The sequence below is a fragment of the Rhinoraja longicauda genome, chromosome 4 (genome assembly GCF_053455715.1).
Source record: "Rhinoraja longicauda isolate Sanriku21f chromosome 4, sRhiLon1.1, whole genome shotgun sequence".
In the NCBI taxonomy this organism is placed as follows: domain Eukaryota; kingdom Metazoa; phylum Chordata; class Chondrichthyes; order Rajiformes; family Arhynchobatidae; genus Rhinoraja; species Rhinoraja longicauda.
The window spans coordinates 70,645,119-70,660,444 of record NC_135956.1 but is presented as its reverse complement, the minus strand read 5'-3'; the positions used below and the strand labels follow the sequence as shown (position 1 = coordinate 70,660,444).

At 48.5% G+C, this 15,326-nt stretch overlaps 1 protein-coding gene across 1 annotated transcript in view; it reads right to left on the bottom strand.

Annotated features, from left to right (window-relative positions):
- Positions 1-12,544, bottom strand: part of mtdha (metadherin a) — a 78,368-nt gene extending 65,824 nt beyond the window's left edge. The window contains exon 1 of the mRNA XM_078398031.1: positions 12,012-12,544. Coding sequence (XP_078254157.1) covers positions 12,012-12,395 — 384 coding nt within the window. The 5' untranslated portion in view covers positions 12,396-12,544. The remainder of the gene's footprint in view (positions 1-12,011) is intronic.
- Between the last annotated feature and the right edge of the window lie 2,782 nt (positions 12,545-15,326).

The window sequence follows — 15,326 nt, the reverse complement described above, 5'->3', positions numbered from 1 at the left end:
CGTTTCCAGAAGTATCTGGAACCAGAGGTCAGAGCCTCAAAATACAGACTCAGCCATTCAGGAGAAAGTCAAGGCTAAATTTCTTTACCCAAAGGGTGGATAATCTTTGAAATTCTGCACCCAAGGGCCTTGTAATGGTTCAGTTACTAAACAAATTTGATTGAAGACGGATAGATTTTCAGATATTAAGAGACGTGGACGTGAAAAAAAAGTGGTGCTGGGTAAACTGTGTGTCACAGCAGGCATGAAGGGACAAATAATCTACTTCTGCATGTGCACCTCGTGATCTAGGTCCTTACAAAGGACAATTCAGTCGAATGAACTCCATGCTCCTGAAGGTACATTTATTCCTTTGAAGAGCATGGGCAATCCTCACTGCCCTAGACTGGGGTTTATTGCCAAACATAGGGGGCAGTTAAAAGACAAACTGCGCAATAAATCAGAAGTCACAGAAATAAGACCGCATGGCAGATCTCTTTCATTGGTGAACTGATCCGGGAGTTTAAACACCAATAAAGCGGTTTGTAAGTCACTAATGCTAATAGCAGTTTTCAACTTAATTATTTAACGGAATTCAAACCCCCAACTCCTCAAGAGTCAGAGCTATATTGGACGGAAACAGGCCCTTCAGCCCATCTCGTCTGTGCTGACCAAGATGACACACTAAAGCTAGTCCCATTTACCCACAACCTCCCTACCCCTCCCTTTCCATGCCCCCGTTTATGGGCCTTTTACATGCTTTTGTAGTACCTGTCCAGACACAGCATGGAAATAAGCCATTCAGCCCAGAGTCCGCACCGACCATTGATCAACCTGATCACACTAGTTATCCCACTACACACTATGGGCAATTTACAGAGGCCAATTAACCTACAAACCTGCACGTCTTTTGGATGTGTGAGGAAACTGGAGCACCCGGAGGAAACCCACGTGGTCACAGGGAGAACGTGCAAAACTCCACAGACAGCACCCGAGATCAGGATCAAAGCCGAGTCTCCGACACTGAGGCGGCAGCTCTACCGCTGCGCCACGGTGATGAAATGGAAAAGCATCTGTTCAAAAGGATTGCTGTTATCCACTTTGACCCATGTCCTTAATCTGCAGAAATACATCTATGGGACACTACTTTAAATGAGGATTAGCTCATATGTCAGGTTTTATCACGACAACCTAGAGGGCTGTTACAAAGATTAAATTAGCAAATTAAAAAGAGCATTTAATGAAGGAATGATACAAAATTTAATACCAACATTACAAAGCAAGAGTTGCAGCTATTGAGTGGCTAAACAACCTTGGGATACAGAGTAATCGAGCATGGAAACAGGACCTTCAGCTCATCTTGCCTATGCCAACAAGATGCCCCATCTACGCAAGACCCACCTGACCATGTTTGGCCCATATCCCCCTAAACCTTTCCTATCCACCACTAGGAATATTATTCTCGGTCTCAAGGGGCTAACTCAAGTATCAAGATTGATTTTGTACACTGTGTTGGAAGGAACTGCAGACAGTGGTTTATACCTAAGATAGGCACAAAATGCTGGAGAAACTCAGGGAGGCGGGCAGCATCTCTGGAGAGAAGGAATAGGTGACATTTCGGGTCAGAACCCTTCATCCGACATTTCTCCAGAGAGTCTGAAGAAGGATCTCGGCCTGAAACGGCACCCATTCCTTCTCTCCAGAGATGCTGCCTATCCCGCTGAGTTACTCCAGCATTTTGTGTCTACCTTCGATTTAAACCAGCATCTGCAGTTCTTTCCTACACATTTTCTCCAGAGATGCTGCCTAACCCACTGAGTTACTCCAGCATTTTTGTGTCTATCTTTGATTTACTGCACTGTTGGTTGCTGGTGCACACTTGAGCTAATAGCACAGGATGGATTTGAACCCATTGCTTCTGTGCTAGCTCCTTGAAAAATATATTAGTTATATTATACTGCTATGTCCCCATAACCCTGCTTACCTTTCCTTCACAAGTGTCAATACATTCCCATTTTGTAAACTACTGAATCTGCTCCAGTGCTACCCAATCAAGTAGAGACAAGGAACTACAGACACTGGAGTGCTGGAGTAACTCAGCGAGTCAGGCAGGATCTCTGGAGAACATGGATAGACAATGTTTTGAGTCAGGTCGAAAGAAAGTTTTCTACCCCCTACTACAATCAGTCTAACGAAGCCCCCTGACCCGAAACATCACCTATCCAGAGATGTTGCCCAGCCCGCTGAATTTCTCCAGGACTTTGTGTCTTTTTTGTAACCATTTGCAGTTCCTTGTGTCTACGTTTTACTGCTGCACTGCAAAATCTCAAGGTATGCCTGCTTTGAAGTTTTCCTCCTCTCTCCGACAGCATTTCTGTGAGTCTCTCTCTCACTGCTCTCCCTGTAATTCCAGCTGCTCTTCGACCATGTTCTGACCCTGACTTGCTACCAGAGCCTGCGTGTTTCCTCAGCACTTGCCCATGCCACGTGGCTTCCAGCTCCAATTCCAGGCCTCCCAAGTTCAGGTCCAACCAGGGTCTCAGGTAGCCACATTCAATGCACCACTTCTCACAACGGTTTCCCTTCCCTGTACGGCGTTTGACAGTCTCCTCCATGCCAACCAATGATCACCCACTACACACTAGGACCCATTTGCAGAGGCAAATAACCTTCAAACCCGCTTATCTTTGAAATGTGGGAGGATGCGGGAGCACCCGGGGAAAACCCAGGCGGTCACGGAAAACGAGCAAACTCCACAAAGAGGTCAGAATCAAATCCAGGTCTCCAGCGCAGTGAGGCAGCAACTCTTCCGCTGCGCTACTGCACCGCACCCATCAGGCCCTCGCTGTCTCTCCCGCATCTCCGGGCCTCATTCACCCAGGCCTGCAATGGACGTCCACTTTACTTTATTCTCTGCCACATCCACACCTTCAATCTTGAGTCTGAAGAAGACCCCAGATTGAAAACGTCACCCATGCCCTATTCTCCAGAGATGCTGCCTGACCCGCTGAGTTACTCCAGCACTTTGCTTTGTTTTGCCATATTTAATATTTTTAATTGATTTAAAGTTGCACTGGGACCATGGAAATTAGCTTATCAGCTTCAGATGGAGCAGAGTTTGACATTCAGTCAAATGGACCAGATCTGCAGATGCAATAGCCTCCATTTTAAAAAAAGGTCAACCATCTATCCTTATTTTTAGAATTCCATCATCAATTCCTATGTCCTTATATAGCATGGAAACTTTTGCACTGTAATTAGAATCGTCCCCATTAAGCATGGCATTAAGAGTTTTCTTTGAGGGTTGGGAAATGGCAGTACCCATCTCTCCACCCACCAGCCTCACTAACTTCATTACAACTCATCAAATGCTGAGCAGGTAGACTTAAATGGACGCGAAGTGAGCAGTTAAATTTTGCCTTTGAGCTGTAGTAACAATAATCAAAAGTGACATCCTGAGAAATGTATTATTTTGCGGTGCAGAGATGATATACGAGGATGCTGCCAGTAATCGAGGGCCTGAGCGACAGGGAGAGGTTGTGCAGGCTAAGACATTATTCCGTGGAGCACAGGAGGATGAGGGGTGATCCTAGAAATGTGTAAGATCATGAGAAGAATAGATAAGGTAAACGCAGATAGACACAAAAAGTTGGAGTAACTCAGCGGGACAGGCAGCATCTCTGGAGAGAAGAAATGGGTGGCATTTCGGGACGACACCCTTCTTCAGAAGGTAAACGCAGAGTAGGTATAAGATTAGGGGGGGGGGGAGGGAAGCGGAGGCTTAATAGGAATCCATGGGGCAGTTTTTTCACTAAGAGAATGGTGGGTATATAGAATGAGCTGCCGGATGTAGTTGAAGCAGATACTATCACAACGTTTAAAAAATATTTGGATAGGTACATGGATGCGGGCCAAACACATGTGGATAGGACTAGTGTAGCTAGGACATGTTGGTCGGCGGGACAAGTTGGGCCTAAGAGCCTTTTCCCACACTGTATGACCAGCAGAAAAGTCAAAGGAAGATTTAATAGATGTGCTCAAAGACATTTGACGTTTTGAGATAAATGAAGGGTCTGTAAGTTGAGGATATGCAATTTGAGGAAAAAGAGCACGAGGGGCGAAGGATAAGCATATATTTGTGCAGTATATTATGATTGTCCCAGTAGGATACAACCTCTACAGCAAGTGTCAGACACAACTGGCTAAAAAATATGAAATGAAACTTAATACGGCTACCTAGAAAGGAGCGAAGCAATGAGATCAGCAGTTTAATCAAAGAGCTATCACCAGGAGGGCTGAATGACTTTGCCTTATTTGCACTGTTCTCTCAAATTCTGTAAATGCAGCACGTCTAGAATAGAATCAATAAGCAAAGCACCGCAAGTTGCAGGTCTAACATGAATGCACAAACAGCAGGAAATATCCAGCAGATTAGGCAGCATCGGCAGAGGGAGAATCAGTGTTAATTTTGCAAGTTATCCAGCTGAATACAATGAATGGTTCAAGGTGGTTTTATTGTCACATGTGCAAAGTGCAAAAGCGCAAAAGCAGTGAAATTCTTTTCTTACAAACAGTCCAGTAGAGTATTACCATACCCAAGCACATCCCCGATTAGCAAATTGTACAGAAATAGTTTACTGATCCCACATGCACAAGGCAACATATTTTGATAGACACAAAGTCCTGGAGTATCTCAGCAGGTCAGGCGACATCACTGGATAAAATGGATAGGTGACGTTTCGGGTCGGGACATCACCTATCCATTCTCTCCAGAGATACTGCCTGACTGCTGAGTTACTCCAGCATTTTGTGTCTATCTTCCGAGTAAACCAGCATCTGCAGTTAATTTGTATTATAGGATTGTTTGGTAGAGGGAGCATCCACTTGGACCACAGCATCGATTCACAGCTGAGCAATCTATTCCTTGCAGTCTGTACCTCTTATGAACGTAGTCTTCGAATGTAGACAGTGCTGACGCTTAAAATAGAGTAAAGTTTAAGACCACCTCTCTTGGATGATTATGGTAGAGGTGTACCGAGATAACACCCCCAACTCCCTCAGCTCTGCACTGGTGCAGGATGGAATGGACAGCAGCCATTTCCACATCCAAAACCATGTATGCACAACTTTAAAATTAAAAAGGAGTTTGTAAGGAAGTAGTTAAGGCGTTACATGTGGGGTATCCAAATCAGGGGGTGACAGAATCAAAGTCCCCAATCAATTCAACAGTGAATTAAGTTAACTTTATTAACCAGAATGTGCTGAATATGATGACAAGTTAAACTAATCTAAAAAAAGACACAAAGTGCTGGAGTAACTCAGCGAGTCGTGGAGCATTGTTGGAAAACATGGATAGGAACATCATCTACCCAGAGATGCTGCCAGACCCACTGAGTTACTCCTGCATTGTGTGTCTTTTTACAAACCAGCATCAGCAGTTCCCTATATTCAACTCATCTCATCTGGCCTGACAAGATCTATATCCACCTATATATCCATGCGCCTATCCAAAAGCCTCTTAAATGTCCCTACCGAACTTTGAACAGTACAGGTCCTTCGGCTAACAAAGTCTGTGCCAAACATGGTGCTGAATTAAACTAATCTCCTCTGTCTGCTTGTAATCCATATCCCTCCATTCCCTGTATATATCCAATGTGCCTGGGCAAAAGTGTTTTAAATGCCACCAATCGCATCTACCTCCACCACCCCCTGGCAGCATGTTTCAGGCACCCACCACTCTGTGTAAAAAACCCGCACATCTCCTTTAAACTTTGTCCCTCTCACCTGAAAGATATTGATTGGGAACGATCAGCCATGATCACAACGAATGGCGGTGCCGGGTCGAAGGGCTGAATGGCCTCCTCCTGCACCTATTTTCTATGTTTCTATGAAAGGCACGCTAGTCTTTGATCGTCAAACTTACAGGGAAAGAGAGGCCATGTCTTTCTCTGCAAGAAACACAGGCCAACGTGACAGCTGGAGGACATCAAATACTCTGTCACCGTGATATTTTGCATATAATTTATTACAATGATTAAAAAAGTGTCTGTAATCCACAGCAATTGGGAAAACCACAAAACAAAATTCTACTTTTTCCTGTGAATATGTTTTCAGTCAGCATTTCTCACAAGTGCCCAGAAAATCATTTGATTACAGTGGCCTTTTTGTCTGATTGTGTAGTAGGAATGGAAGCACTAAGTCTAATGGTACATGGTTATAATTGGCCACCAATACACAAGTACACAATGAGAGGCAGCAGAAAAAGGGGTCCATTTGCCAACAAATGGTGTGCAGGATGCGAAAGCAGTAGAACTAGTGGTCAGGTGATGGATGGTCGGCATGACTCAGTGAGCCAAAGGGCGTTTCCACGTTGTTTCTCTAAACTAAACTAAAAACATAGCAGCAGATTAAATCAACTGCTTCCCCACAATTTGATTTAACTGAAAAACTATTCAATTCATACCAACACGATGATACGATTATTTAATATGTTATGAATTCTTGAACCTAATAAGTTTATTTTAATTTATTTTTAAAACATTTGTTATAATTTTAAAATGAGATATAAATAATATTATATAAAAGTATGAGAGGCATTGATAGGGCAGACAGTCAAAACCTTTTACCTCAGGGTGGAAATGTGAAAGATCGGAGGGCTGAGTTCTATAGATGGGGGGGGGAGGGTGTTTAAACACATCGAGAGTGGTGGAGGCAGAGTGATACGTTCTGCCAGGTGTGGTGGTGGAGGCAGATACGATAGTGACATTTAAGAGGCTTTTAGATAGGCGCATGGATATGCAGGGAATGGAGGGATCTGGGTCACGTGCAGGCAGAGGAAATTTGTTGATCTTGGCATCATGTTCAACACGGACATTTTGGGCCAAAGGACGTGTTCCTGTCCTGTCCTGTCCTACTATGTCTATGTTCTGCTATGGTGAACACACCGCCCTATTTTTCTTCCTCAATGCAACATCACCCTAACTTATTTAACGGTCAATGGTTTCTTTATTGTCGCGTGTACCAGGTACAGTGAAATACATTTTTATGCATACAGCTCAGCAAGACTATCCAAAACCAAAATTGGTAGATCTGCCACCTTAAAATGTTTATTTGATCCACAATAGCACGTCACTTCTCCGCCTATTAGTTAAATATGCCTTTGGATACAAGACATCTGAGTGGCACTTGAAAAGAACACCTGAAATAGAACTGGAGTGGAACTACCCTGGTACTGTTTGAACTATCATCTGTAACTAATTACCAACCTTCCCAAGTGCTCCAGGAGGGTTAACAGAAAACCACAAGCTTTGTATTTTGTCACGTACACCTCCTACCACTGGCATTTTGTGCATGCTTTAAAAAAAGTTTTTTTCACAGAGCCAGATGATTGCATTGTCCGCACCGTTAATTCTATCGCCTCTAGCAAACAATCTTCTCGCCTATTGCAACTTGATTATAGCTAGGGCATGAGATAGTTTGGAATGTGGACTATTTAGGTCTACATTGGTCATCACCAAACTAGTCAACTCCACCTTAGCGACGCAGCACAATCCATCCATGACTCAGCTGGTTTTGTTTAAATCACTCACTCTCCACAGCCTGCCTCGTGTTGCACCAGCTCCCATTTATATTCTGCAGCCTTCACTGCAATGATTTCCCTGCACAGCCTTACTTGAGATCCATTTGCAAAGCTTTCCCACACTGTCTTTTATACGGCATGGAAACAGGCCTTCGGCCCACCGAGTCCGCACCGGCTATTTTTCACTTAGCTCTACGTTAACCCGTTTTCTCATCCACTCCTTACACACTAGGGACAATTTACAGAAGCTAATTATCCCGCAAACTCACACATCTCCAGGATGTGGGAGGAAACCCACATGGTCACAGGGAGAATGTGCAAACTCTACACAGACAGCGCCCGAGGTCAGGATCCGGGTCTCTGGCACAGTGTGCCTGGGTCTAGATAGAGTGGATGTGGAGAGAATGTTTCCAGTAGTGGGAAAGTCGCGGATCAGAGGGCACAGCCTCGGAATAAAAGGATGCACCTTTAGAATGGAGATGAGGAGGAATTTCTTTGGCCAAAGTCAAGTCAATTTTATTTGTATAGCACATTTAAAAACAACCCACGTTGACCAAAGTGCTGTACATCTGATTAGGTTCCAATGGAAAAAAAATGAAACATACAGTAGCATGCAAACAGTTCACAGCGCCTCCTCAATGAGCCTCAAATGCTAGGGAGTAGAAATAGGTTTTGAGCCTGGACTTAAAGGAGTCGATGGAGGGGGCAGTTCTGATGGGGAGAGGGATGCTGTTCCACAGTCTAGGAGCTGCAACCGCAAAAGCGCGGTCACCCCTGAGCTTAAGCCTAGACCGCGGGATAGTGAGTAGCCCCAAGTCGGCCGACCTGAGGGACCTGGAGTTAGAGAGGGGGGTTAGAAGATTTTTGATGTAGGGGGGGGAGTGTCCATTTAGGGCTTTATACGTGAATAGGAGGAGCTTGAAGTTGATTCTGTACCGTACAGGGAGCCAGTGGAGAGAGGCCAGAATCGGGGTGATGTGGTCCCTTTTACGGGTACCCGTCAGGAGTCTCGCTGCGGCGTTTTGGACCAGTTGCAGGCGGGACAGGGAAGATTGGCTGATCCCAGTGTATAGGGAGTTGCAGTAGTCTAGGCGGGAGGAAATGAAAGCGTGAATGATTTTTTCTGTGTCGTCGAATTGGAGGAAAGGTTTGATTTTAGCTATGGTTCGAAGTTGGAAGAAGCTGGCTTTTACCACAGCGTTGACTTGCTTGCGTTGACTTGCGTTGACAGAGGGTGGCGATTGCCACAAACGGTAACTGAGGACAAGTCATTTTTAAAGCAGAGATTGATAGGTTCTTGATTAGTAAGGATGTCAAGGGTTATATGGAGACGGCAGCAGAATGGGGTTGAGAGGGAAAAAGAGAGCTGTGGACCTAGCCCAGACCATCCCTCAAACCAAATGCCCTTCCACTGACCCCCATCTGCATTTCATGTTGCTTCAACAAGGCCACCAGCATAATCAAGGACCAGTCTCACCCTAGACAGCATATAATCCTCCAACATTTTCGCCACCTCCAACGTGATCCCACTACTGGCCACATCTTCCATCTCCACCCCTTTCTGCTTTCCGCAGAGACCATTCCCTCCGAAACTCCCTGGTCCCTTCCCACCCAAACCATTCCCTCCCAAAGTACTTTCCTCTGCAACTGCAAGAGATGCAACACCTGTCCCTTTACCTTGCCCCTCGACTCCATCCAAGGACCCATCAGTCTTTCCAGGTGAGGCAAAGGTTCACTTGCACCTCCTCCAACCTCATCTATTGCATCCGTTGTTCCAGTGTCAACTTCTCGGCAAGACTAGGCGGGGGTTTATCGCTGAACACTTCTGCTCAGTCCGTCTTAACTTACCAGATCTCCCGGTTGCTCAGCACTTCAACCCCCCTCCCATTTCCAATCTGACCTTTCTGTCCTCGGCCTCCTCCATTGTCAGAGTGAGGCCCAGCGCAAATTGGAGGAACAGCACCTCATATTTCCCTTGGGTAGCTTGCACCCCAGCAGTAAGAACATTAACTTCTCTAACTTCAAATAGCCCTTGCTTTCCCTCTTTATCCCCTCCCCAGTTCTCCCACCAGTCTAATTGTCTCCGATTACATTTTATCTGTCCCGCCCACTCCGACATCAATTTGAAGATGGGTCTCGACCCGAAACATCACCCATTTCTTCTCTCCAGAGAAGCTGCATGTCCCGCTGAGTTACTCCAGCATTTTATGATTTCCTCTTCTTAGATCTTTTGAATCATTTCTATCTTCTCACGCCTTTTCAAAACACATATGGCTTATGTTCCCAACTCTCATGCCCATTCTCAGCAGCACTTTGCAAATATTTTTAGAACACCAAGGGTGTTCCATAAATACATAATTATACATAAATACACCAAAAGTTCCATAAATACATCATTATTTATCAGCATCATTGCGCTTGCTGCTATTAGGTCAAACATGCAAGCAAACTTTAAATTGTATTATTTGAGTGTTAGGGTTGAAACAATAAGCAGCAAATGAAAATAAAACTAAAACTGTAAATGCTGGAAATCTAAAGAAAAACAGAAAATGCTGGACAAACTGAGCAAGCACGACACTCTTCCTTCTCTCCAGATATGCTGCCTGACCGGCTGAGTTACTCCAGCGTTTTGTGTCTATCAGACAAGTCAGACTGCAACAGTGGGAAGGGAGAAAAAGGTCATGGTTTTAGGTCAAGGATTTTCCTCGGATCAGCTTTTATTTCAGATTTCCTGCACCCATGGTATTAAATATTTAAAGCAGAAACAGACCGACAAATTCTCTCATTACGAAGCGCAGTGTTAGCATGAATACCCTAGCATGAATACCCTTGGGCATTTTATCGGCTGCTGTGCCTTGATAAAGTAGCAAATGCAAGGCAAACATTTTATTTGCCAGCCAGCAGGGAAGTTTATGACCACCGTCAAGCTGGAGAACAATTCTTATTTAGAGGAACTCCTGCTCATTCACACTGAAGAGGAAATAACTACTTAATGGAAGAAAAGATAAAAATCGGGCATCCAGTGCGAGATTACACACAAAAACTGCTGCAAGTGCATGCTGGCAAATTCAGCTCAGGCCACGATTTTCTGGAGCTGTTTCTCTGTAACTGCCACATCACACATACTGGGCCTGGCATCAGTCCAACCCAACTCGTGCCTCATCCACCCGTCTCAGATCAGGCCAGTTCAAATCCCACCCCCTCCCCGCCTCCTCTCCCCTCCCCTCCAAACTCTGGCCATGCACAGACAAACCACTTTCCCTAACCTTTGGGGGTTTTGTTTCAAAGAGAAAGAAACGAAAAGAAAAGTTCCAGCCTCATACTGAACAATTAAATAAAATGTTGCAACAGGGCAAATAGCCGATAAGAGTTAAATATTAGACAGAGTACAGGGGTTATTAATGGCACGGGGTCGGGAATGAGGCTGTTTAAACACGAGTAGATAACGATGGTTGCAAAGATGCTGCTCATTTTCAGGGGACCAGCATAGATTCAGGGTGATCATCGGTTTCAGAAGAGGTGAGACTGGTAGATGGGGTGGTGGAGAGACAGGTAGTATACAGGAAGGAGTACATGAACATCCACACACATAAGGGGCCCTGGCGTGTCATGGACGATACAAAACAACAAGAGCTCAGGGTAAGCAGGGAGGTTATTGATAAGGGCTTTTAATTTAAGAATATAAATCAAATGTGGTAAAGGGTGCAGAAGGTTTATGAATTACTGGGGACTATGAAGGGTCAAGGAGAACATTCACTTGCAGAGCAAAACACAAAATACTGGAGGAACTCATTGGGTCCGGGAGCATCTGTGGAGGTGAATGGAGAGGCGATGACGTTTCATGTCGGGATCCATCTTCAGACAGTTGAAGAGGTTTTGGTTTAAGGTTATTGGGTTCAGGGTGGTTACAGTAATTTCCATAGCATTAGATTCGGTGTATGGCTGGGTATAAAGGATCATTAATAGGAACAAGGGTGGGAATAAGGATGGGTGATGACGGCAGAGTCGGGTGGGAATGGGAGGGTAGGGATGGAGGGAGGGTGTATGGATGGGGAGACTGGAGGGGAAAGGGGGTCGCAGGGGGCAGGGAGGGGGGAATCGGAGAAGGGGGGAATCGGAGAGGGTGGGGATCAGAGAGAGTAGATGGAATGGGGGAGGAGATTGGTGGGGAAAGGGGGGAGATTGGTGGGGAAAGGGGGGAGATTGGTGGGGAAAGGGGGGAGATTGGTGGGGAAAGGGGGGAGATTGGTGGGGAAAGGGGGGAGACTGGTGGGGAAAGGGGGGAGACTGGTGGGGAAAGGGGGGAGACTGGTGGGGAAAGGGGGGAGACTGGTGGGGAAAGGGGGGAGACTGGTGGGGAAAGGGGGGAGATTGGTGGGGAAAGGGGGGAGATTGGTGGGGAAAGGGGAGATTGGTGGGGAAAGGGGGGGAGAAGGGTAAAATCCGGGCCTACCTTTGGCTTCTCCCTCCTGCGGCCCCGCTTCCTCTGCTCCTCTGCCCGCTGTAGCTGCACCTCGGCGGGGCTGCGGTCCCTGTTCCTGGCGCCGCTGCCGCTCCTCCGGCGGCCTCCTTGGACCGAGGCCGGTCCGCTGCTCCCCCCTAGCCCCAGGAAGCGGCACAGGCCGCAGGCGGCCGCCCACACGCCAGACAACAGCAACAACAGCAGAGCCAGGCCGACTGCGGCGGCCGCCAGCAGCAGCAGCAGCCAAGCGGCCGAGCCCGGGTCGATGCCCAGGCCGGTGCGGAGCAGGCCCAAGCCGGCCCACACACCCTCCTCCAGCCGCCCCAGCAGCAGCTCGGCCTTGTCGGCCAGCGCGTCCTGCCAGCTCGCCGCCATCTCTCTCGTCCCCCCCCCTCCCCCTCAGACCGCCGGCCGCATGGCCCGTGCGACGGGTGAGCTACACCGCGCTCGGCCTGGCCGCCCGCATCCACTCGCGGGCCCGCACTCGCCCCGACTCAGGCCCGGCGCCGCCTCCACGTCCGCCCCTCGGCGCTGCGCTCCTCCCACCGCCGGGGGCGCCGCCAGTGGTCCTCCCACCGTTGCCAGTGATCCTCCCACCGCCAGGTCCCAGTTCTCCCACCTCCAGGAGCGCTGTCGCTCGTCCTCCTTGCGTAGAGGGGCGCCTTCACCGGTCCCCCCCAGCGTCGGGGACCTAGACCTCCCACGCTGGGACTAACTCTAACCTCTCCCCTCCTGAACGTGCAGCCCTCAACTCACTCCGCAACAACCCGGACTTAATAATTAAACCCGCTGACAAGGGAGGGGCTGTGGTAGTCTGGCGTGCTGACCTCTACCGCACCGAGGCCAGACGACAACTATCAGACACCTCTTCCTACCTATCCCTGGACCATGACCCCACCGATGAACACCAGACCTTCATCAGCAGCACCATCACCGACCTCACCAACTCCGGCGAACTACCCCTCAGTGCCTCCAATCTCATAGTTCCCCAGCCCCGCACGGCCCGATTCTACCTCCTACCCAAAATCCACAAACACAATTGTCCCGGCGGACCCATTGTCTCTGCCTGCTCATGCCCCACCGAACTTATCTCTACCTACCTCGACTCCATCCTATCCCCCCTGGTCAAATCCCTCCCCACCTACGTCCAAGACACCTCACACGCTCTCCATCTCTTGGATAACTTCCGGTTCCCAGGCCCCCACTCCCTCATTTTCACCATGGATGTCCAGTCACTCTACACTTCCATCCCCCACAAGGATGGTCTCGAAGCCCTCCGTTTCTTCCTCGACCGTAGAACCAGCCAATCCCCATCGACCAACACTCTCCTCCGCCTAGCAGAGCTGGTTCTTACCCTCAACAACTTCTCCTTTGACTCCTCCCACTTCCTCCAAACCAGAGGCGTAGCTATGGGCACTCGCATGGGCCCTAGCTACGCCTGCCTCTTTGTCGGGTACGTCGAACAATCCCTGTTCCAGACGTACACTGGCCCCATCCCCGAACTCTACCTCCGCTACATCGACGACTGCATTGGTGCTACCTCTTGCACCCATGCAGAACTCACTGACTTTATACACTTCACCTCCAATTTCCATCCTGCCCTTAAATATACCTGGACTATCTCTGACATCTCCCTCCCGTTTCTGGACCTCACCATCTCCATCACAGGAGAAAAACTAGTGACGGACATTTATTACAAGCCCACCGACTCGCACAGCTATCTGGACTACACTTCTTCCCACCCGGTCCCCTGCAAAAAGTCTATTCCCTACTCCCAATTCCTCCGTCTACGCCGCATCTGCGCCCGGGATGAGGTGTTTCAGACTAGGGCTTCCGAGATGTCCTCGTTTTTCAGAAAACGGGGCTTCCCCTCCTCCATTATAGATGAGGCTCTCACTAGGGTCTCTTCTACATCCCGCAGCTCAGCTCTTGCTCCCCATCCCCCCACTCGCAACAAGGACAGGATCCCCCCTCGTTCTCACCTTCCACCCCACCAGCCAGCGGATCCAACATATCATCCACCAACATTTCCGTCACCTACAACAGGACCCCACCACTGGCCATATCTTCCCATCCCCTCCCCTCTCTGCATTCCGCAGAGACCGTTCCCTCCGCAACTCCCTGGTCCACTCGTCCCTTCCTACCCAAACCACCCTAACCCCGGGCACTTTCCCTTGCAACCGCACGAGATGCAACACCTGTCCCTTTACCTCCCCCCTCAACTCCATCAAAGGACCCAAACATTCTTTCCAGGTGAGACAGAGGTTCACCTGCACCTCCTCCAACCTCATCTATTGCATCCGCTGCTCTAGATGTCAACTCATCTATATCGGCGAAACCAAGCGCAGGCTCGGCGATCGCTTCGCTGAACACCTGCGCTCGGTCCGCATTAACGCAACTGATCTCCCGGTGGCCCAGCACTTTAACTCCCCCTCCCATTCCCAGTCTGACCTCTCTGTCATGGGCCTCCTCCAGTGCCATAGTGAGGCCCGCCGGAAATTGGAGGAGCAGCACCTCATATTTCGCCTGGGCAGTTTGCGGCCCAGTGGTATGAACGTCGACTTCTCCAACTTCAGATAGCTCCTCTGTCCCTCCCTTCCCCTCCTCCTTCCCAGATCTCCCTCTATCTTCCTGTCTCCACCTATATCCTTCCTTTGTCCCACCCCCGACATCAGTCTGAAGAAGGGTCTCGACCGAAACGTCACCCATTCCTTCTCTCCCGAGATGCTGCCTGACCTGCTGAGTTACTCCAGCATTTTGTGAATAAATTGATTTGTACCAGCATCTGCAGTTATTTTCTTATATATAGACCTCCCACCTATCTCTATCCCAGAAGCTGGCGCCATGAGGTCCTCCAGCCGCTCGGGGCGCTGTCACTGGTCCTCCAGCCGCTCGGGGCGTTGTCACCGGCCCTCCAGCCGCTGGGGGCGCTGTCACCGCTCCTCCAGCCGCTAGGGGCGCTGTCACAGGTCCTCCAGCCGCTAGGGGCGTTGTCATTGGTCTTCCAGTCGCTCGGGGCGCTGTCACCAGTCCTCCCAGGCTCCATCTATCCCATAGGTGAGATGACATTCTGCACCTTGCACCTGTTGTACTTGTGATTGTTTTGATTGTACTCATATATTGTATGATTTGACTAGGGAGGATGTTTCCACTAGTGGGAAGGTCTAGGACCAGAGGACATGGCCTCAGAATAAAAGGGCGTACCTTTAGAAAGGAGTTGAGGAGGAATTTCTTTAGCCTGAGGGTTGTGAATCTGTCGGATTCATTGCCAGACGACTATGGAGGCCGTCAGTGGGTATTTTTAAA